Genomic DNA, 22,218 nt, shown 5'->3' on the forward strand with positions numbered 1-22,218 from the left:
ATCTAGTTATTCTAGAGGCTGAGATTGGTAGATCACTTGAGCTCAGTGTTCTGGGCTACAGTGGACTGTGCAGTTTGGGTAATCATATGTTTATATTGTATGCAAATTAGTCTGAAACTTTGTACTAGAAATTTATCAGGCTGATTTGTCTCTGTAATTATTCTGTTTTGTAATAATACTATCTTTGGTAATATCTATACAGTGCTTACGTAGGAAAGTTGTAATAAGTGATTATGACTGAAAATATATATCTTCAGCGGTTAATGACCAGTTCCCTGATAGTACCTTTGCCTTTAAAGGGTTTACCTCATTCACACACACCTTTCCCCAGTTATGAAGTATTCTTTTGACTATCTTTTATTTAAATTTATTTGGCCAAGTAAATCTTATGAGGAGGCTCGATTAACTAAAGCACCAGAAATAACTTTTCTACACATTATTTGGCAGTAGGTGCAAAGGCAATGTATAATGAAACTGATTCTGCCATCCAATCCCAACCTTCAAAATGAAACAAAACCTACTTCTGGTTGTATCACTCACTGTCTTGAAAACTTCAGCCATCTGAGAAATTTCTCAGATTTCTATAATAGCTAAAGGTGGTCCTTCCACCACTAGCTTAATATCCACATACAGCATAACATACTATTCTTCAGAGCATATAAGCTTTAATTCCCTCTAAACATAGGTATCAGTACATATTTGTGTTTAGTACTGTGGAAGTAAACTGTCTAAGCTGGGATTAAATTTTAAAATTTGGTTTTTCACTGTTAATTATATCTCAAACATCACTAATTTCATCATGTTTATTAGTGCATCAGAATTAAGTCCTAAAACATTTGTATTAGTTTATGAGAAATTTTTCATACTAAATTGTAGAGTTTTATTTTTTTTAGGTAAAATGAAAAGCAGTGAAGAAATAACTGAAAGGTATTTCAAACTATGACATGATTATTTAAAATTTATTTGTACATATTTGAAATGTTCAGCTCCTTCTTACTCTCTGTGAGTGATTCAGTAATGGATTTTTGTACAGAAGTGATCCTTTCAAGAAATTTTACTTGAAAAAGTAGTAATTCTGCCTGTCTGCTAAAGAATAGATATGGACAGTTTTATTTTCATAAAATAGGTATATTCTATATCAAATGTACAAATGTAAATAAAATTGAATTATGTTACAGTCACAAAATAGAAAAATATACAGTTTCTGTAAAATACATACATAAGCCAAACATAAAATTATTAGTTTTAATATTTTGTATTAATATATTATATATTTATATATGTGACTATTTTCTTGTGATAGGATCTTGCCCATCCCTTTGTTCTTTTTTCCTTTCTTTGTAGCCAAGAGTCTATAAAAGAAAAGCACTTCAAAGAGCTCACTCAATATTTTGGAATCAATGATAGGTTTAAACCACTGGAAAGCAAAGAAACTACTCAAAAGGTAATTGCTAGATTTTTAAAAAAAATGATTTTAAGCTTACATTTCATTTGCAATTCATTTCACTGCACTGCAGTCAAATATATTTATTATTTATTAAATTTATATGTTGCCCATCTCACTATCAAGAGATCCTGAGCAACTTACAATATCAGAATTAAAAATTAGAAGGTTTAATATATAGTAAAACAATAGGTATTAAGAATTAAAATATTAAAATTAACAGCAAACTATATAAAAAGTACCAATGTATAAATGAGGTAAGGTCGAATGTTATACATATGTATTCCTACACAGAGACACACAGAATCCATGTAACCCAGCAGCCATCAATTCACAGGTCTGCAAAAACAAATTTTTCGAGAGTTGTTTTGGTTATTCCATATAATCTTTATGTTTTTTGGTGTGCTGAATCCGAAAATGACCTCCATTCTGTCATAGGATATCACGTTTCCTAACAATTTAGGTAACTCTGCTAAATAAGGCAATACCTCAAAATAAATGGAAATAGACTTATAAAATTAAAGTTTTATTACAATATTTTCATGAAAATCCTTTTTTGAACTGAAATGAGCTCACGTACACACACTAAACTCGATTCTTCTTCCTTGTGAGGCTCCTCTTGGTGCATTTATGCTTATTAGTAGCATCTGGAATGTCTCTCTGAAGCATCCAGCAGTAGTCTGCCATCATTGTAATGATCCATTTTCCCTGGTATCTCCTTTCCATCTCTTTAATGTCTTGATGGAATTGTTCACCTTGTTCCTCACTTACAGCTCCCAAATTTTCAGGAAAGTAGTCAATGTGGGACTGGAGGAAATGCATTTTCAAACTCATCAGGCAACCTAAAGCTTGAAATGATTTCAGCATTCTTCCAACGATCTTTTTTGTAGTGAGGATCTTTGTTATTGCCTACAAATTTCTGTATGACTTCTTTAAATGCAATCCACCCTTCTTTTTGAGGATCTGTCATGGTATTGACAAACTCTTGAACAACTATAAGCCTTCTAATGTCTGGTCCGACAAACACACCTTCCTTCAATTCAATTTTGCCTCCGACAGGCATGGAAACTTGGTGACCAAGTATTTGAAGCATTCTCCATCTCTTGGAAGTGATTTTATGAATTACTTCATCAATCCCAATTTTATGTGGAGAGGTGGTAGAAGAACTTTATGAGAAGGTACCAAAGTTTCTCGGATGACATTTTTTTCACTGACTGTTAGCACCCTCAGCTGCCAACTCTTCTTGGTCCAGTGATTTTGTCGGTCTCAACTGTCCCATAGATACAGAAAACAAGGGTATTTGGTATACTCAGCTTGTTGCCCGAGCAGCATGCACAAGACCTTCAAGTCCCTACATACTTGCCAACCATGGTCTTCATATTTAAATTTGCAAAGAACCAATTCCAAGTTCTCGTAGGTTTCCTTCAAGTGTACGGAATGACATACAGGTATGGAAGCATAAAAACCGTTGTGGAGTAAAACTGCTTTGAGACTTCTTTTTGAAGAATCTATAAAAAGACGCCATTGCTCTGAATCATATTGGATTTTAAATTGACCTATCAGACCTTCGACATCGATGCAATAAACCAACTTGTCCTCCTGGGTGAAGTAAGAGACGAATTCCTTTTCATGATGTCTGAACCATGAAGATGACACTCCTGGCAACAATAAATTCCTGCTTTTCAGCCTTGATCCGAGTAACTCAGCTGCATCTTTGGAAAGATTCAAGTGTCTTACCAAATCATTCATCTCCTCCTGAGAAAACAATTTTGGTCTTGTATCATCGTCAAAGTCAGAACTTGATTCGTCATCTGGTTCAGGTATGACTTCACCTTCATCGGAGCTAGGTATCTCTTCCAAGGTAGCAAGGGGCTTGGGTACTGGTATATCTGTGCCATGGGGGGATGGGACAAATTGTTGAGTGAAGATTGGGGTATGAAATGGAATGCTTCCATTTGGAATTAAACCCTTTTACATCACATGAACAAAAGTAACAGTCATCACTATGGTTCTTTTGCTCTCGCCATACCATAGGAATCCCATAACGGAAAGATTTTTTCTTACCCTTGAACCAGTTTTGGAGGTCCTCAACACACCGTTTGCACACTTTATGAGGCGTTCCAAACTTTATCTTGATCTCCAATTTTTAGTCCAAAGTATGCGAAATATTTTTTTTTCACAAAGTCTGTAATATTCTGCTGTTGCTTCAACACTGTATATTCACCACAGATGAAACAGAAACTGTCTGGCGAATTAATACACTTTCGCGGAGCCATAACATAACAGTTGAAGAATGACGAGCTAACATGAATTGCGATGAAAAAGTGTGAACAGCCCAGAACCAAGAACCTGAAGATGATTTGTGCACAAGTGTGGCATGCAGGAGAGAGCAGCTCTGTGTCTGTACACGAGACGTCACAGTGCTGGCCACGCCTCCTGCACTGACCGAGATGCTGCTATCTGCCCTGTGTCTCCCTTCCACTGGATTCTTCAGGAAAGATTAACCCCTTCAACCATTAGAAGCACAGACTTAAAACTTGCTTAGCTTATGTATATATTGCTGACCATCAGATTTACATTGCTATATTTTTTTTACATAACTCGGACAAACCCTTTAAGGTTTTTTTTGCCATTTTATATCTTAAATGCACTTATGTGAATTAATTAATAGTAATTTGGACTTTAAATTTGGTTAAAATGCAGCACTGCAGGCTACTTCAGCTGACTGCAGTTCTGCAGTTCGGCTGTTCAAATCTCACCGGCTCAGGGTTGACTCAGCCTTCCATCCTTCCGAGGTGGGTAAAATGAGGACCCGGATTGTTGTTGGGGGCAATATGCTGACTCTGTAAACCGCTTAGAGAGGGCTGAAAGCCCTATGAAGCGGTATATAAGTCTAACTGCTATTGCTATTGCTATTGCTATATATAAAAAAACACCAAAAAATTTTAAAAAATGATAACTTTGAAGACAATTTTGCATGTTGTGGCAAATCATGACGTCTAGGAATTTTTTCAATATTTTATTTGTTTTCAGCACACCAAAATACATGGAAATTAGATGAAAATAATCAAACAGCTTTTAGCTGTGTATTCATGTGCTGGTGTGGCCAAAGTAAAGCAAGAATGGGGGAAATAAGGTCCTTGACCAGGTTGATCTTGTGCTTTTGTTTTGGACTAAGAATGAGAGTACAATCTTCTGGTGTTCCATGGTCAGTGATAGATGTCAGTATAAAATGTACATATTCATTTAAAGCTTTCATTTTCACACATCAATTGAAACGAGACTCATTTAATGGATCAGTAAGAAAAAAGAAAAATCCCCACTTTTAAACTCATGGTTTAAGAAAGACCCAAGTAAAAGAAAAGAATGGTTAACAAAAAAGAAAGACAAGATTACTCAGGTACCACTTAATATGGTAAGGCTTATATTGGTTACTTAAATTTAATTGGAAAACATAATTATTCTTCTAATAAACTTATATTCAGTGTTCTATTCTTTTTTGCCTGTTATTCATCTATATTACAAATTCAGTAAAGCTAAACTAGAGTTTTAGGGATAAAAATCTGACATTTTGTTAAGGCACTACTTGATTTGCATTTATGTTTGTTTAGCAATCGTTCAGAGTTACAACTCTACTGAAAAAAAGTGGTGTACAATTGTTCCTCGCACTTACAACCATTGTGGCATTCCCACAAACACATGATCACAATTCAGAGACTTGGCAGCTGGCATGTATTTATGACAGTTGCAGTATTCCTGGGTCATGTGATCATCATTTGCAACCTTCCCAGCTGGCTTCCAACAAGCAAAGTCAATGGAAGAAACCAGATTCACTTGACGATGTGATTCTTTTAATAACTACAGTGATTGCTTAACATCCATGGCAAAAAAGGTCATAAAATTTAATACAACTTACTTGCAGTTATCAGTCAAGGACCACCTGATCATCTGTAAAAGCTAAGATAATTTAGGATTTGCTGCTGTTTTTTAAAGCTTATTCTTAATGTTTGATTTTAGAAATTATAAGTGTGTCCTTTTCCTACATCTGACAAGTAATAGGTTTGAGTTCAATAGTAAAATAAATGAGAGGTGGCATTTTGGAAATCATTTTCTTGATTAATATAAAAACTAAGAATTGCAAAAATACAGTGGTAATTTGGATTTTTCATGCAGTTGATCCAGATTTGCCATATTTTGTTCAGGAAAGAAATGTATATATCAGGTATTGAAATGAAATATTATTATGATATGCCTAAACTAGTTGACATTTTTAAATGCTGAATTTATTTAAGAAGTAAAGTGAAAATAATACAAAAGTTTGTTGTTATACAAGAGTTCTGTAACTATCAATACGGCGGGCAATTCAAATTAGAAATTAAAACCCACTTATGGTCAGACCTTCTTCCAACTTGGATGGAAGACATTCCAAGACTACTCAGTAAGCTGTAAAGTTGGCAAGAATATCCCAAAAAGAATATTCCAATTGCAAGCTACTTCAGGTTTTTTTGACAAGAAAACTATATGGATGTGTCGTCTAAGTTAGCAGAGTTTGGGCCCTACTCAGTCATAGCTTCCTAATCTACTTTCTTTCTTTATCTTTTGCATTTGATTTGCTATATATGAAATTTACAGATGTGAAGTTCATATTATTTTGGAATTGATAGATTATTTAATACATTTTTATAATGTTCAGTTAGTATTCTAGGAGAACCATTCATTTTTCTCTCTCTTTTTGGTATGTTTTCTAGTCTGGCCTTGAAATCAGTATAGACAAATGTGTAGCTGACGGTAATATTGCCCAAGCTGAGGAATTAAGTGATAGATTAGCTACTCGAGAGGTAAGTTATAATTTTGTTATAGTTTCAATATGGTAATAAATATTGTTAGACATAATTTGCAATTGTTTTATGGAACGGTTTTTAAGTTACTATTTTTGGGAATTGCGGGAGTTATTTGGGAAATCCTGTGGATATATTCTATTTCTTAATTGCTTCCATTGAAATTTGTGATACACGAGCCTGGAATAACTAAATTGTGCCAGAATGCAATAGACAAGTTTTAAATGAATACTTGGATCTAACAGTTCTAAAGGCCAGATGGCCAAGTTGCTCTACTGATCCTCTTCTAGACACTACTTCATGCTAGATGTGAATATGCTTCAGTATTATGGGGACCGCAGCAGTGGTGGGTTGTTCCTGGTTCGGCCGAACTTGTATTTTGGCTTGGGTCGCAGAATCGGCAGCGACCCAGCTGGCCACACTCCCGAACAAGTTTCTCAGTCCTACTGCTGTTGCCGTAGTGCGCATGTGTGCGCAGTTCACTGTAAATTGTTCTGCGCATGTACGAAGAACAATTTACATTGAACTGCACGTGTGCATAGCACGCGTCTTGCAAACGCACAAGCAAAGCGAACTGGTAGTAAAACCAGGAGCAACCCATCTCTGGATCACTGGTATAAAATTGGGAAATGGCAATATATATTGTGCAGTATAAATTGGACAACGGGTTTTTTAGTACATCATTTTAGGAATATTGTATGTGTTCCATAATAATACAAAAGAATGAGGCCAGCCTGTTTTAATTCTAAATTAAGAAATCCTCTTTACAATCTGATGTCATAGCCTATAAATAAATTACCATAACTGTAATAGATTTTGTTCTTATATTTAAATGGTAAACTATATTATATTTTATTTATAGTTCATCAAATATATATTTTTCATTAACTGTATTTTAAATGAGTTTATTAAGTAAACTAATTTTGCAATCTTAATTGAAATATTGTATAAACCAGTAAAATATAGTGCCAAGGTAGAAAGTAAAAGAGTTTTGTGGTGTGGGGTCCTTGCATAATAATGGCTTCTGGGACGCATTGCCATCACTAAATGAAGGGGTGACATGACATCATGCTTTATGATTGTTTCACTTACTAATGGCAGTTGTAGCCCTAATTGCTTTTGTTAACTGAAGAATAACAGCCCTTATTTTTTTATGACTTTTTGTATAATTAACATTTGAGACACATTTATTATTTTCTTTTATGGATGGGATGAATAGACAGCAAGTATGGTTATTAATTGTTCTCTACTGAGAACTCTAAACAAGGTTGTCAATCCCCTATTTGAGATACAGTCATTTAACAAGAATGCTTCCTTTACTATCTTTGAAATTCTGAATTCCCAGAAATGTAATCAGTAGCCTGAATATTTGATAAGACTGTTTGCAGATTTCTATTCTTTTTTATTTCATATTCTTTAGGTGACCAAATTCCAACCTAAAAAATAAAGTTACTAAGTATCACTACTGCTTTTATGTACGTTCAACTTAAAATAAATATATAAATTTCTTGATATAGTTGTTTTCTTTTGAATTTGATGAATGAATGTTTAGTGGGTAAGTATTCTGTAGAGATCAAGTACAGTTTTGATCACTGATATTTTCCTTTCTTAAAAAAGCAGTAACGGGAACCTGCTGATAAAGCCTTTGCTTTGAGGCATGGATTCCAGAATGCTTTAAAATGTTTCCTTCCGTAATAAGTGAAACAAATTTTGATGTATAACATTTATAAGCCTGTGAAACAGATAGAGCAGCATGAGTATTTAAAGGGGAAATGAGGCCAAAATAAAGAAATGGCTAAGAGAAGCTATGAAACATGCCCTGAAGAGCTAAGCAATGCCAAAATACAGCTGTCACTGTACTATCATTATGTCACAGTGAGAACCAATTTTTATGGAATCAGATTGCCTGGGAATTGAAGAAATTGTAAATAATATACATAATCCGAATAGAAACAGCAGATTGAAACATGAGTAACTTTATTTTACTATGCTGCACTGTTGGACTGTTATTATTAATTTGATATAATAGTGTTAGAATATAAAAAAGAATATTCTGAAGAGTTTGAGGTGCTTTTTTTTTTAACAAGTGTGAACTTTTCATTGAGGCATCAGGAGTTATGATAAATATTTTATTTTAATTTCTTCCTAAGGTGAATATTGATAGACTAGTTTAGGATATTCTATGTAAAAAACATGTTTTTCACTAAATTACTATTATATGGGTGGTACATTTTGTTATATTTCTGTGAATTGTCAATAAATAATGCTTACAAAATAATGTGATAAATATATTTGTTGATATTTTCATTTTCTGGGTATCTTTGTAAGATTTTGAGATATTGTAATGGTCAACTGTTTGGTGACTATCTTCTTCAAAAGCTTTTGGGGAACCTATTGTATAACAATGTTTGCCGATTTACCTGTTTTCATAGTCTATTGTGCTTTTAATATATTTTTTCAAAATTTTTTATTACGTGCTACATTATACAGAAAAAATAGCAATAGCAATAGCAGTTAGACTTATATACCGCTTCATAGGGCTTTCAGCCCTCTCTAAGCAGTTTACAGAGTCAGCATATCGCCCCCACAGTCTGGGTCCTCATTTTACCCACCTCGGAAGGATGGAAGGCTGAGTCAACCTTGAGCCGGTGAGATTTGAACCACCGAACTGCAGCTTAGCAGTCAACTGAAGTGGCTGCAGTACTGCACTCTAACCACTGTGCCACCTTACTAATACAAACTACAAATAATAAATACAAAATTGGTATTACGCAAAATGAGAATAATTTACTAAAACAAATTAGAGATCAAAATCAAGTGCATATAAAAAGGTTATATAATGTATTAATAGAAATGGATTCGGAAACAGAACTAGTCAAAGATTGCATGATAAAGTGGGCACAAAATTTTGAAGAACCAATAATGCTGGATACATGGGGAAAGATATGGGTAAGAAATGTAAAATTCACGCAAGCTCAAAATCTGAGAGAGAACTTTTATAAGATGTTTTATAGATGGCATTTAGATCCTAAAAAACTGGCTTGCATGTATCCAAATTTACAACCTAAATGCTGGAGATGTGATTGTGTTGATGCTACATATTACCATATATGGTGGACTTGTAAAAAGGTTAAAGCATTTTGGATAAAAATAAGGTGGATTATGCAAAATATTCTTAAAAAGAGGATAAAGTTTACCCCTAAGTTATTCCTGTTAGGTATAACTACTGATTGTACTATTATAGAGACTAATTTGATTTTGTACTTAATAACGGCAGCAAGACTGTTGGTGGCGCAATACTGGAAGAAGGAAGACTTGCCTACTATTCAAGAATGGACATTAAAAGTAACAAACTTAGCAGAGATGGCTAAAATATCAGCATATTTTAAGGACCACTCAGATGATAAATATAAACTGGAGTGGATAAGATGGATTGACTATATTCAAAATAAATACGGGACTAAGAAATTCCAGATAGTTTATGACTGAAAAAGCGAGGAATGATATAATCTGTTTAGAGTTAGCCTAACAAAAGAGGAGTTAAAGCTCAAATGAAAGATGATACTAACTTTCTTTAAGTTTATTTTAGAATATGTTTGTTAAAGATTTACACCCTGTATTTGTTCTGGGAAGTCGGGGGGGGGAGCTTGGGGGGGGGTGGGTTTGGGTGGGGAGGGTGGGGGAGGGAGGTAAGTACTTGTAAATTTTTCAATTAAAAAAAAATAAAGTAGAAAGAAAAAGTAAAAAGTTCCTAAAATAAAATGAAAGAGTAAAGAAAAGGAAAAGAAAAAAGGACTATAACAAAAAAGAAATAAAGAAGTAACTTTCTTCCTACATCTATAAACAATTTAAACAACATTTCTCTTAAAATATAAGAAACAATCACTTTATTCCATATCCCATCTGTTATCAATAGGCGTATTTTTAAAAGTTTGTCATTCAGCCTGGTCAACAAAAGCCTATTAAGTAATAATATCTGGTTTAACTTTGATCAAATAGACAAACATATTCTTTCCCTTTTAACAATGTTAATATTTAATCCCTTCAAGTAATGTCATAACATACCAGATATAGTAGGTATGGTTCAAAATTGTTGACAATTCCAGGGATAGTAGAATAGAAGACACAGATTTAGGAAAAGATCTAAAAATTGGTATCAAGATATCAAGATCTGAAAATTGAAATTAAATTACTATGATGTTAAACTGGCCATGGTAGTCCCAGTGGTTATCAGTGCCATGCCCATAAATCGTAGAAAATCTACCCATTGACAAAATTTCCATCTATCAATTGCAAGATGCCACATTGCTTCGATCTGCTTGTATATTGCATCAATACATTGTGGCATCCTAGGTTCTTGGAAAGAACTTGAAATATCTTAAAGCCAACTTCAATTAAAGAAGCAGCTATGACTTCATATTATTGTGAATATTAGCCCTCAGTAGGCAGTATCTTGAGGTGGTTGTGGGGCATTTGTATTCTGGGGAAAATGAGGGCTAGAGATTCAGTTTTATTGGACAGGTCTCATTAGAGGAGCCAAACAGAGAATGTCTCTCCCATAAGTAATATGGTAAGAAGTAATTTATACCAGGTTAGTTGGGCCAATAAGGACTCTGCTGTTCCTGGATATCTAGGAACAAATTCAGGACTGTTGGTTGTCGAAGGACCAGTAACGGTGAACTACTGGAAGAAAAGTTGTGTTGCCGTCACAATGAAACAAAGAATGAACACAAAGAAATAGTGATCTGTTATTAATATTTTAAAGAAGTACCATCTGCCCACAAGCCAGACCTGGTGGGAGTAATAGAAGTAGAAAATGAAGAAGCACAATTATTCTGGGACTTTAGAATTCAAACAGACTTGCCACATAACATCCCAAACAATAATTTTCAATAAGAAAAATAAAAATGTCCATGAAGTGGATATTGCAGTACCAAGTTATAGCAGAATAAAAGACAAAAATTAGAATTAAAGCAAAAGAAAATAAAGATATAGCAGTAGATGCTTTGGGTACAATCCCAAAAGCTCTGGAGCACCACTTGAATATCATTGGAATTGACAAAATCACCATCAGCCTGTTGCCATGGCAAAAGGCAGATTTACATGGAACAACCTAGATCTTGTGACAGTATTTTTAACACCATCAAACAATGTCTGCTTGAGAAGGATTCCATGGGTAGATAAAATGCCATATTCAGTCTAAATACCTGGTTGACTATGCAGCTAACCATAATAATAAGATTATGGCCTTTGGTGTGTTGTTAAAGAGGTATCCTAGAAAGCTAGTCAGGCATTAACTATGAAAGTCAGTTGGACCTTCTATAGCCCAATCCACCTTAAGGGTTGGTGTGGGTAAAATAGAAGTAGGAAGAAGCATTGCAAATATTTGCAACCTTGAATTACTTATAATAACTAGAGTAATAAAATAATAAAGGCAGGATAAAAATCAAATAAATCTGTGGTTATTCCAGTGGTTATCAAGAGACTGGGTACCATCTTAAAAGATCATTGACAGCACTCAGAAGATCAGCACATTGACAAAATATCCATCTGTCAATTGCAAAATGCTACATTACAGAGACTGCACATATATATCCACTACTACATTACACATCCTAAGTTGTTGGGAAGGACTTGATGTATCTGAAAATCAACACTAGTTAAAGAACTGGCAGCTGTAATGTCACATTGTTATAAATAATAACAACTTCATTATTATAAAGTTTTTTATTTCTTGCTTGGGACAAGTAGTATTTCTTGGTGATATCCCAATGCACCACTATTATTTCTTTGTTATGTTGCTGCTTGTAATCAGTCTGTGCAATTGTATTGCAGCAGCTAATCTGCTAGTCCATCTCTTTCTTCAGCTTCTTTGCACAAATGATATTTACTGACTGTTGATGTCTTCTCCATTCTGGCTTTGTATGCATTTGTTCTTCAGGCTTGCTTTTGTGCAGCCAGAATTATCCTCACTGTTTTTTGCTTCAACTTTCCTGCTCTTAGCCATTGGCAGATCTTCTTGTTATCTAATTTGTGTGCAGGTTTTTTTTTATTTAGTGGCCATGTAATATTTTCCTTTGCCGTGTCTCTTCTCTATTCTTCATCTGGTCTTTCTTTTAGGCCATTTTTGTCTCTTTGGTATTTGGTAAGCCTTCATGATGTACTAGCTTCAGTGCATCTTCTTCAAATATTCTTCCAATGTCCTTTTCTTCTTCTTCAAGTATCTGGTGTATTTGCTACATTCCACACCCATTTTCATTACTAAGCTTCTTGACTTGAGTGTGCTTGATGTTCTCAACGTGAAGGTATTTATAGCGATCTTCTTCATCCAAACTCTTGATATTATTTCCATAGGGCATCTTGATTGCTTCAATGTTCACTATTTTCCCACCTGTTGTTGGTAAGGGTGGCACATTTGTCCAATTGAACAATTTGATCTTAAATTAGTGGGCATTTTGTTTTGTAAGAACCTTTTTGTCAATAGGGTTTTTTAACATTTCTATTGATGGTGATTACTTGCTCTTATTTATCTCAGTTCAGTAATGATACATATTTTATTTGCTTTTTTTTTGCACGACATAGAATTCATGATCACATGATTTTCTGAAGTGGAAAACGTGGCATAGATGAATGGCAAGCTCTGCCAGAAGTGCTGGCTTAGCTGGTTGAAAAGATGGTCCCTCCTGGGAATGATCCACTTTCACTGGCCTTGGCCTTGTTCCAAGCTGGGCAGGGCACATTGGCAAAGCTGGATCTCTTCCAGGAAGGAAGATTTATAGGGGTCATGAAGGTGATCATTGAATTTCTTGGGGAGTCAGGAAGGGTTTGTGTATCTTGTTAGCAAGTTTGGCTTTCATGGAAATGACCTCATCGCCATCTGTAATTGATTGTGCCAGAGTTGTGGCTTGCTGCAAGTATTTCTATTTGGAGAAGCAGCAGAAGTAGAATGACACAATGTAACAAAGAAAGGGACTCAAACAGAGAAAGTATATCTGTAGTCTTGCTATCTCATTTCTACTTTTAAAGCAGTAAATTTGAGCCATGTTAATCTGCCGACCATTCATTCATTATCAAGACTTGTATCACGTAGAATTTAAAAGTAAGATCAGCCTTGAGCCAATATTTAGAATGCTGAAAACTGAATTAAGGTCCTAATTGTATTTGCAGGAAGAGCATGGAAATGTAACATTCCATTAGTAAAAGAGAGAGCAAAGTTAGGGCTTATGCCTAGCCACATTAAAGAAGCTGAGAGGTGAAAAAGTGAATGAAGCCCAAAGTATGTTAGCCTTGCTAACTCCAAAAGAGCTCTAATAACCTTAGAGTTTAATGCAGTGGTAAATCTTATTTGCTGGTTGCTCATAATAATGATAGAGAGCCTATCACAAATATCCCCCAAGGTATGGAACTGAGGTTGTAATATTCTGTGTTGTTTGCAAAAATTCTAAAAGCAGCAGAAAAAGCTGTGGAATCTCTAAAAAGCTTTAGAGCCAGTCAATTCAGTTTGTTGCTTTAAAGCAGCTACCCACTTTAGTTTGTGCATCTCCTTCAGTGGAATGGTATGATTGAGGCTTCCTTAAACCAGATAACTCATTCAATCCTTATACACCCCAGTTATTAGTTGCTGCTATATGGATGCCTTAAAAAATCAAGGGATATAAACAATGAAATCAGTCTTGCAGATGTCTTAGATGAAAAAAATTGCTTGTGTGATGACATAAATATAAGTAAGGTTTGCTATATTTTTGCTTTTTGTGTTTTGGTTAAAAATAAATACTGTATCTTGAAAAGAAGAAAAAATATTTGATTGCCTGTCGAGAAACTTGATAGGTTAATTCTTCACATGTCTTCTCAGAAGTAAATTATATTGAGTATATCAGGGGTTACTCTTAAGTAAATGAGTATAGAATTGAATCCCAAATTATTTTAGTTGTTGTTCTCTAAATACAAATAATACTATCAAAACTGTTCTAAATGTCATCCCAGGGTTTTCTGACATTTGGTATGAATGATTTCAAAATTACAATTATTTTTTGAATATGCTCTTTATTTTTGTTTGAGATAATTCAAATTGATTTGTGTATTCTATCAGAATTCCTAATTTTTACATTCTTTCTGTTGACTTTTACATACCTTGTTGATATAAGTGTATACTTGATAGTCATTTATGTTAAGTATCCTATGAAAATTTAAACTGTCTCCCATTTTAAAAGAATCAATAATCAGATTCTATTGCAATGTTTAATGTGGCACAATGTGGTAATTCTAATGAGTTCCACTCCTATACATTATACTGTCTATCTGAAGTGTTTATGTAGAAACACTTTTTGTGCCACATTTTGTGGCACATAATTTAATATAGAAAAATTATTTAAATTTATATACAATTTTAGCAAAAATAATCCATGAAAGAAATAGTTTGTATAATATAGAGAAATATAGAGTTATTATTTTTAAGAAAAGAGTCATTGTTAAAAAGCATGAAAATGTATATTAATATTTTAACTTCAAATATTTTAAAAATGAATTAGGAATATATAGCTTTCAAATTATTTATTATACTATGAAAAGAATTATGGACAAATACTGCACTGGATTGTTAATTATTCTGTCTTCTTAATCAAATTGTTTTCTCTTTATCAGGGTGTTTTGCCTTAAACTTTACTATATGACAGGGGTTATCACCTATGATTGTATGTATGTGCCCTCTTAATTATGTATATCTTTTTTTAACAAACCTTTAAAAAATTCAAATGTTACAAGTCTAATTAAAGAGACAAAGCAGTTTATACTGTAGATTTTTTCTGCAGTTCAATTAATCAGCATGTTTTCTCTTTTAATTAAAACCATTTTAGTAAATTAAAGCCCACAGCAAAACACATATATAATTTGTTTGTAATTAGCTCTTAATTGGTGGTAGTTGAAGCTTAGCACCCTTGGTTTCTTTCTTCATGATTGCCATTTTATTAGCAGCCAGTCATTAATTAATCTTTTTTTCTAATTAGCTTATAAAACTGTTGATGGCACATTATTGTAAATGTGATTTTAAGTTCAAAGCTTGTTAATAAGCTTTCTTACTTAGAAGAACAGAGATAAAGAAATTGCTGAAAACAGTACTACAGTTCTTTTTTTAAAAGCAGCCTTTCTTACAAGGGAACTGTAAAACATCTAACAGCTTATGGTTAATTTTTTTTATTTTTTATGAATGGAAGAATTTACTTGCATTAAAATATTTTAATAAAAAGAAAAGTTAAAATATGCGAACAGTATTGTGTTGTTATATTTTAATATAAATATCCAGCAGAAGAATGTATTTTGATACAATAAATAGCAGTAGCACACAACAAAGAGATTGGAGTATTTTGAAGTTGAACAAACAAGTGGGAGATTATCATTTTCTCTTCGAAATCAACTGAGATTCTTGTTTGCTTTATATATTTAATATACATCAGTAGTGGATAACATTCCATAACATAAAAGGGGAAAATCATTGCCAAAGGCTGAATCTGAACTAACTAGATTCATATTTGATGAGAAACTGTAATACAGTATTAAAAGGCTGTTTGGTTTCTCTGATAGACCACAGGATGCTTCGGGATCTGTTAGAATAGAGATGTTCTGCTAAAACCCCTTTGGGTTTAGTCTTTTATAGAACAGATCTTATATGACATTTTTGAATTTAGCTTTGAATGTTCCATCGAATTATTCTTATCCTAGAGTGTGTATATTACAATAGGTCTTTGAAATAAATCTTTATCTCTAACTGCCTGGCTGTTTCACTGTTTGTCTGTTGCTTTTTTTGAATTTGATACCACTAGGGCCCAAGGAGGTAACCAAAAGGTAAAATACAAATATTTATAAGGAAATATTTATAAGGCCAGCCACAATTTTAAAAAGTTATGAGTCAACTAAAGACCAGCCTAAGCAAAATAGCATTGTGTTACCCCTAGAAATAAGCCAGGATTATTATTTATTTGCTATTACTTATTACATAATAAATATAAATTATTTATTAAATTTATGTACCACCCATCTTTCCAATAAGGCAACTCTGTTACACAAATTTACAAAAGGAATGAGTTTCATGGCTTTTACTTTATTGTAATAGTTAGCTTCCATACTTCCAGTGTCCTAATTTGGTTGGCATGACCTTTGTAATTACCAATGGTAATTCTAGAAGAGCATTTCTAGGGGCTCTCAAAGCCCATACAGCTCATGAATGTTTCATCTTTAAACATTTTCACCAAACATATCAATAATTTTATTATGTTTTCTGAAAGTTTCAGTTAAGTATCTTTGCAGCTAAATGAGATAATGTATTTTCTCTATGCCTTAACTTTATTTACATTTGAACTTCATCTGTTTCATAGCTTTTTTTAAAAAAAGAAGAAGGGGGCTTTATGATGCTGTTCAAGGAACACTAGAGAGGGATAGCTGACAAGGAAAAAATTAAAAATTGGATAAAAAGTAAATGAATAATGTCATATTACTAAAAAGATGAGAGGCTAATTTGTGCCGACTTTTTGCTAATTTTGTTCAAGCCTTAAAATGAGGAGCTGTCACCCGTTCTGTGTAGCACTGATGACAGTGCCAATGATCCATGAAATAAGCTGCCGCTGGCTTTGTTCTGATAAGAATGAACAAATCTGCACAATGTACGGCTCCCTGAATCTCATTTTCATACTTGCATGCAGGCTAAAAGAAATAAGCTGTTTGCAGGCTTGATTAATCAGACATTTGAGGGGGTTTTGTCTCTTTGATCTCTTTCGTCTCCTAGGTAACTTGCTTGACATTAATGTTGAGCTTGAGTAAAGACAATCAGGAATTGTAGACCAAACTGATATAAAAATTAAAGACTTTAGCACTTTAAGTACTTCAGTAATGGTTCCGCTTTACTTTAGAAAACATCTGTTTTCATTTAATTAAAGAACAAAAGTGAATAGTATGAATATTTTATATAGAAACCTGTTATTCCACACATAGACACAAAACAACTTTAGTATGATAATTGGCTCTTTTTTAAAAAAAAAAAAACCTTCAAACTGTTTGGCAGAAAATGAAGATTTTAAAAATTGTCACCAGGTATTCTTGATAGCTATTTAGCTTTTCTTTGTGAAAAATAATGGATGGGAAATATGTGCTCTGCTCTTTAAGCTGCTGGAGCAAGATTTCTGAAATGATTATCTTTGAACTTCAATATGAATGAATGCTTTTTGCCTCATAGAAAACTTACTTGATTAAAAAAGTTTGCCTCTTAAAAATGGTAATGAAGATGAATCACTATATCAACATTACTCCCAATACAACTTCCACATATTAAACCTATAAAATTGACAGGATTTTTTTTTAAAAAAAAATGTCGCAATGCATTTGCTTGAGGTTATGCAGACGCTTTTACAAATCTTCCAAGTGGCTGTAAAGATGAATGCCTCAAGGGTCTAGCCAGGGCCCTGCTTTTCCAACCAGCTAAAGCCCTTATCTTAAATCCAAGCAAAGTACCATTAATCTTTTTGAAAGACCTTTTATGGCTTTTAATATATCCCAAATTAGAACATTTTACACCCTTGGTTCCTGAAATGTGGTGATAAAAAGCCTTTAGAGCTTAATTTTCTTTACTGCATGCTCTGACCAATTTGCAGTTCTTTGTGATAATGTTTAGACACCTTAATTAAAATGCAGCAAAATATTGGATGTTCTATATGGAAAATGCTGATACTTTGACTACATAAGAAAGTGTTGTATGTATTTTTATTCATGTTTTATTGCTTCTTATACCATTGCAGCTTGCTACATTATCTGATGACCTTTAAAAAAAATATAAAACCTATTGACCAAGATTTGGCGGGCCCTGTTAAAATGGGAAGTGAAACATGCATGAGTGTATATGGAAGCATAAAATGTTCATTTCACTAAAGTATAGTCATAGTGATTTATTTTATGCACTTTCTCTGCAATTAATTTGCATTTGTCTTTTAAAAGTTACTTTTGATATTCTGTAATGTTGTTTACTGCAACAGGAATATCACTTTTAGTTATTAAATTATAAGGATCTTTTTTCCTTCTCTTAACTATGTAAGCCCTTTTGAATCTATGCTTTGGTAATTACACTGAATTATTTTATTCCTAAGAAACCAAAACAAACGATAGCAACGCAAAGAATTTATATAAGCCCTATTGGTAATATTGAAAGACAGAAGAGCTGCACCTGTAGGGCCTCATGTAAATGCTTGGGTCTATATCACAATTAGGCTATTAAATATTATTAAATCTTTTCAGACAGTCTAATGGCAGAAATATGGGAATATGGATATGACATTTTAAATATAACATGTGCCAGGTATATTAAGTTCTGAATATTTGGGTTAATAGTTGATACCATTACTATATGTGTAATTTATGTTAGTATATTGAACTTTTATCTAAGAATAAGGGCCATAAAACTCAGTGGACATGATTTTTGTTAAAGTCCAGATTCAAAACTCCCAATGGCCACCCCTCCTCCTCACAGACATACTCACTGCACTCAAGGTGCTTGGCAGCAAAGTTGGCAGCATCCCAAAATCACATAACCACATTTTACGTTGGTCTTGCTGAAAACCAGAAACCCAGAGGTGGGTTGCTTCCGGTTTGGCAGTGGTAATTTGGCATAGGCTGCTGAACTGGTAGTTACGGCTGGCCCCTGAACCGGCCCACGCCGATGCTCGCCTTGCCTTTGCCACGTGCATCTACAGAATTGCCGCCTCCTGCCTACGCAGGTAAGCATTTGCGCTAGCCTAGCCCCCCTGCCCACCAGCCAGCATGTCCTGAAGCCGCTGCCATTGCAGTCATGGTGGGGATGGGGACAGCATGTTGGAGAGGTCAGTGGCAGCAGGAGAGGACAGCATCCCAATTTCCGGAGCAAGAAACTTGAAGAGGCGCCCTTGTGCTCCACTTGTGTCTTTGGGTGGATCTGCGCTCTGCTCCACCAGAAGGCACGAAAACTGAACATAAAAGGAGGAACCTGGAGTGGGGGGCGCACCACACACAACTGCAGGGCACAAGTGCCCGGTTTCCTCCTTTTGCATTTCATTTTCGTGCCTTCGGGTGGACCAGAGCGCACAGCCAGGATGTTGTGCGGGGCCTGCTTCCCTCCACACAAAGGCACAAAAATGGAACACAAAAGGAAGAACCCAGGGTAGGGAGGGGGCGCCACGAGCGACTGCAGGGCACAAGCGTGTGTGTGGAATGCGGTGTTGAGTCCCATTGCAGGGCTCGCCAGAGGTGGAGGTGGTGAAGGAATAAGCATGAAGGGGTCTGTCTTGCTGGTGGATGGCTCCCCGCTGCCCACACCAGCCGATCATCAGCTTTTTACAGGCGGTGGCACAATCAGCGGCATGCTCGGGAGCGGCCGCTCATTAGCTGTGGAGTGTGGAACGTGACCTGGAGGCAGTCGATCGTCAGGGTCATGCCAGCAAGCAAAGTGAGAGCCTGCAGACACCAACAGTGCTTCTCAACCGAGAAGTGCTTCTCTACTGGTGGGATGGGGAACTTTGATTTCCGGACTCAGCGATTTCCACAGCTCCCGCTGCACCTGAGGGTGTTTTTGAGTGTTGTAGTCATTTCCTTCTCTCCCCCCCCCCTTGTCCCGAGCCAGGATTGGGTGAACTTTCCTCCCCCCCGCCCGCCCTGCTTGCACAGTCCAGTGCCTCTGCCTGCATTTTTCCTATCTCCCACTCTTTCTTTCCTGTTGTTCCCCCCCCCCCTTCACCTGCCGGATTTATAAACACAGGCATGGCTTCCAGGCTGCAAAGTTGAATGCTTCAATTCCTTCTAGGAAACTTATGGATTTTCCACAGCCTAAATCCTCCAGCTGTCAATTTTTGGGAGTTTTTCCCCTCTTTTCCTCCCCCTCTTCCTTCCATCGGAGTCCCAATTTTTTTTGCCACCATTGTGGTCATGTGACTGAGTGCGTGAGTGATGTCAAGTTGGCCACACCCACTCAGTCACATGTCTCCCATCTAGCCATGCCCACAAAACCGGTAGTAAAAAAAATTTGAAACCCACCCCTGCATCAAACTTCAACATAAAGTATTAAAAAAAACCTATTGCAATAATATTTAAGGAAAGCCATTTATTGTTTTGAAGACTTCAGGAAAAAGCATACCTGACATTTGTGTCCTTAGACTTCATGGTACTTATGCTAGATTTGTTGGAAATAACAAACATGAGTTCCCTGGTCTAAAATGAGTTTAATGATCCAGGTTAATGATACTGTATATTAAACATTTCCCTCTGAACCAAAATTGCTCAGCTGATGTAGCCCTCTAGTGTTGGTAAAAGACTCTCAATCCACTCCGTTAAAGTTAATCATTCATTCCTTTCATAATAAGTTTTATCTTTGAGGGTATAGGTAATCCTCAACTTACAACAGTTCATTTAGTGTCCATTCAAAATTACAGTGTCACTGAAAAAAGTGACTTCTGACCATTTTTCATACTTACGACCACTGCAGCATCCCCATGGTCCCCTGATCAAAATTCAGACACTTGGCAACTGACTCATATTTCACCTTTTGCAACCTCCTTTTGCAACCTTCTGACAAGCATAGTCAATGGGGAAGCCATATTCACTTAACAACCATGTTACCAACTTAACAACTGTAATGATTCACTTAACAACTGTAGCAAGAAAGGTCGTAAAATGGGGCAAAATTCACTTAAACATTTCATTTAGCCGCATAAATTTTAGGCTCAATTGTAGTCATAAGTCAAGCACCATCTGTATTCATTAAACTGCAAGTCTATAGTATAGGAGCTGTAGAATCTTCAATATTAATTATGAAAATTTGAGATAATGAGATTTAGTGAAACAGTGAAGTTCCAGGATGAAATAACTATTTTTATGTAGTATTAAGAAATATATAGGAAAACAGTGTGTTGTTTTCATAGGGAGATTGGCAACATAAGCAAAGTGATCATATGGTCATGTCCTCCCAAATGTTGGCATATTTGCTTCTGGGGTTCTCTGTGTAGAGCGCTAATGAAATAAAACTCCACCAGGATTTGCTCTTCAGTGAAAGATACATTGGATAGGTGAGGAAATCCCTCAGGGCAGTTGCACAAGATCTTTGGGAGGATGGGATTACTTTATTGGGATTGGGGATTGGGATTGGGATTTATATGCCGCCCTTTTCCCTGAGGGGACTCAGGGCGGCTTACAACCACAAGGGAGGGGGGTGCAGTGTCAAAAACAGAACAGTATGTGAACAAAGAAAAAATAGTAAAAACACAACTTTCATTCAGCAATCAAACACTCGGGCGGGTAAATTGGGAACCTATCCCCAGGCCTGCTGGGAGAGCCAGATCTTGAGGGCTGCGCGGAAGGTCTGGATAGTGGTGAGGGTACGGATCTCAACGGGGAGGTCGTTCCACAGGGTCGGAGCTGCAACAGAAAAGGCTCTCCTCCGTGTGGTTGCCAGTCGGCATTGACTGGCAGATGGAATTCGGAGGAGGCCCAGTCTGTGCGATCTAATTGGTCGATTTAGGGAGGTAATCGGCAGAAGGCGGTCTCTCAAGTACCCAGATCCACTACCATGGAGTGCTTTAAAGATGGTCATCAGTACCCTGAAGCGCACCCGGAGACCAACAGGTAGCCAGTGCAGCTCGCGGAGGACGGGTGTAACGTGGGCGAACCGCGGTGCGCCCACTATCACTCGCGCGGCTGCATTCTGGACTAGCTGTAGCCGCCGGATGCACTTCAAGGGCAACCCCATGTAGAGCCCATTGCAGTATTCCAGCCTAGAGATCACAAGGGCTCGAGTGACTGTTGTGAGAGCCTCCCGGTCTAGGTAGGGCCGCAACTGGCGGACCAGGCGAACCTGGGCAAATGCCCCCCTGGTCACAGCTGACAGCTGGTGGTCAAAAGTCAGCTGTGGGTCCAGGAGGACTCCTAAGTTGCGGA

The 22,218-nt window shown here is 35.9% G+C and overlaps 1 protein-coding gene across 2 annotated transcripts in view; it reads left to right on the forward strand.

Moving 5' to 3' along the window:
• Positions 1-22,218, forward strand: part of FAM204A (family with sequence similarity 204 member A) — a 33,063-nt gene that overhangs the window by 6,006 nt on the left and 4,839 nt on the right. For both annotated transcript variants that reach the window (XM_032225386.1, XM_032225387.1), the window contains 3 exons: positions 894-927; positions 1,345-1,444; positions 6,193-6,282. In XM_032225386.1, the coding sequence (XP_032081277.1) occupies positions 894-927; positions 1,345-1,444; positions 6,193-6,282 (224 nt within the window). The remainder of the gene's footprint in view (positions 1-893; positions 928-1,344; positions 1,445-6,192; positions 6,283-22,218) is intronic.

This window comes from Thamnophis elegans, chromosome 10 (assembly GCF_009769535.1).
Source record: "Thamnophis elegans isolate rThaEle1 chromosome 10, rThaEle1.pri, whole genome shotgun sequence".
NCBI lineage: Eukaryota > Metazoa > Chordata > Lepidosauria > Squamata > Colubridae > Thamnophis > Thamnophis elegans.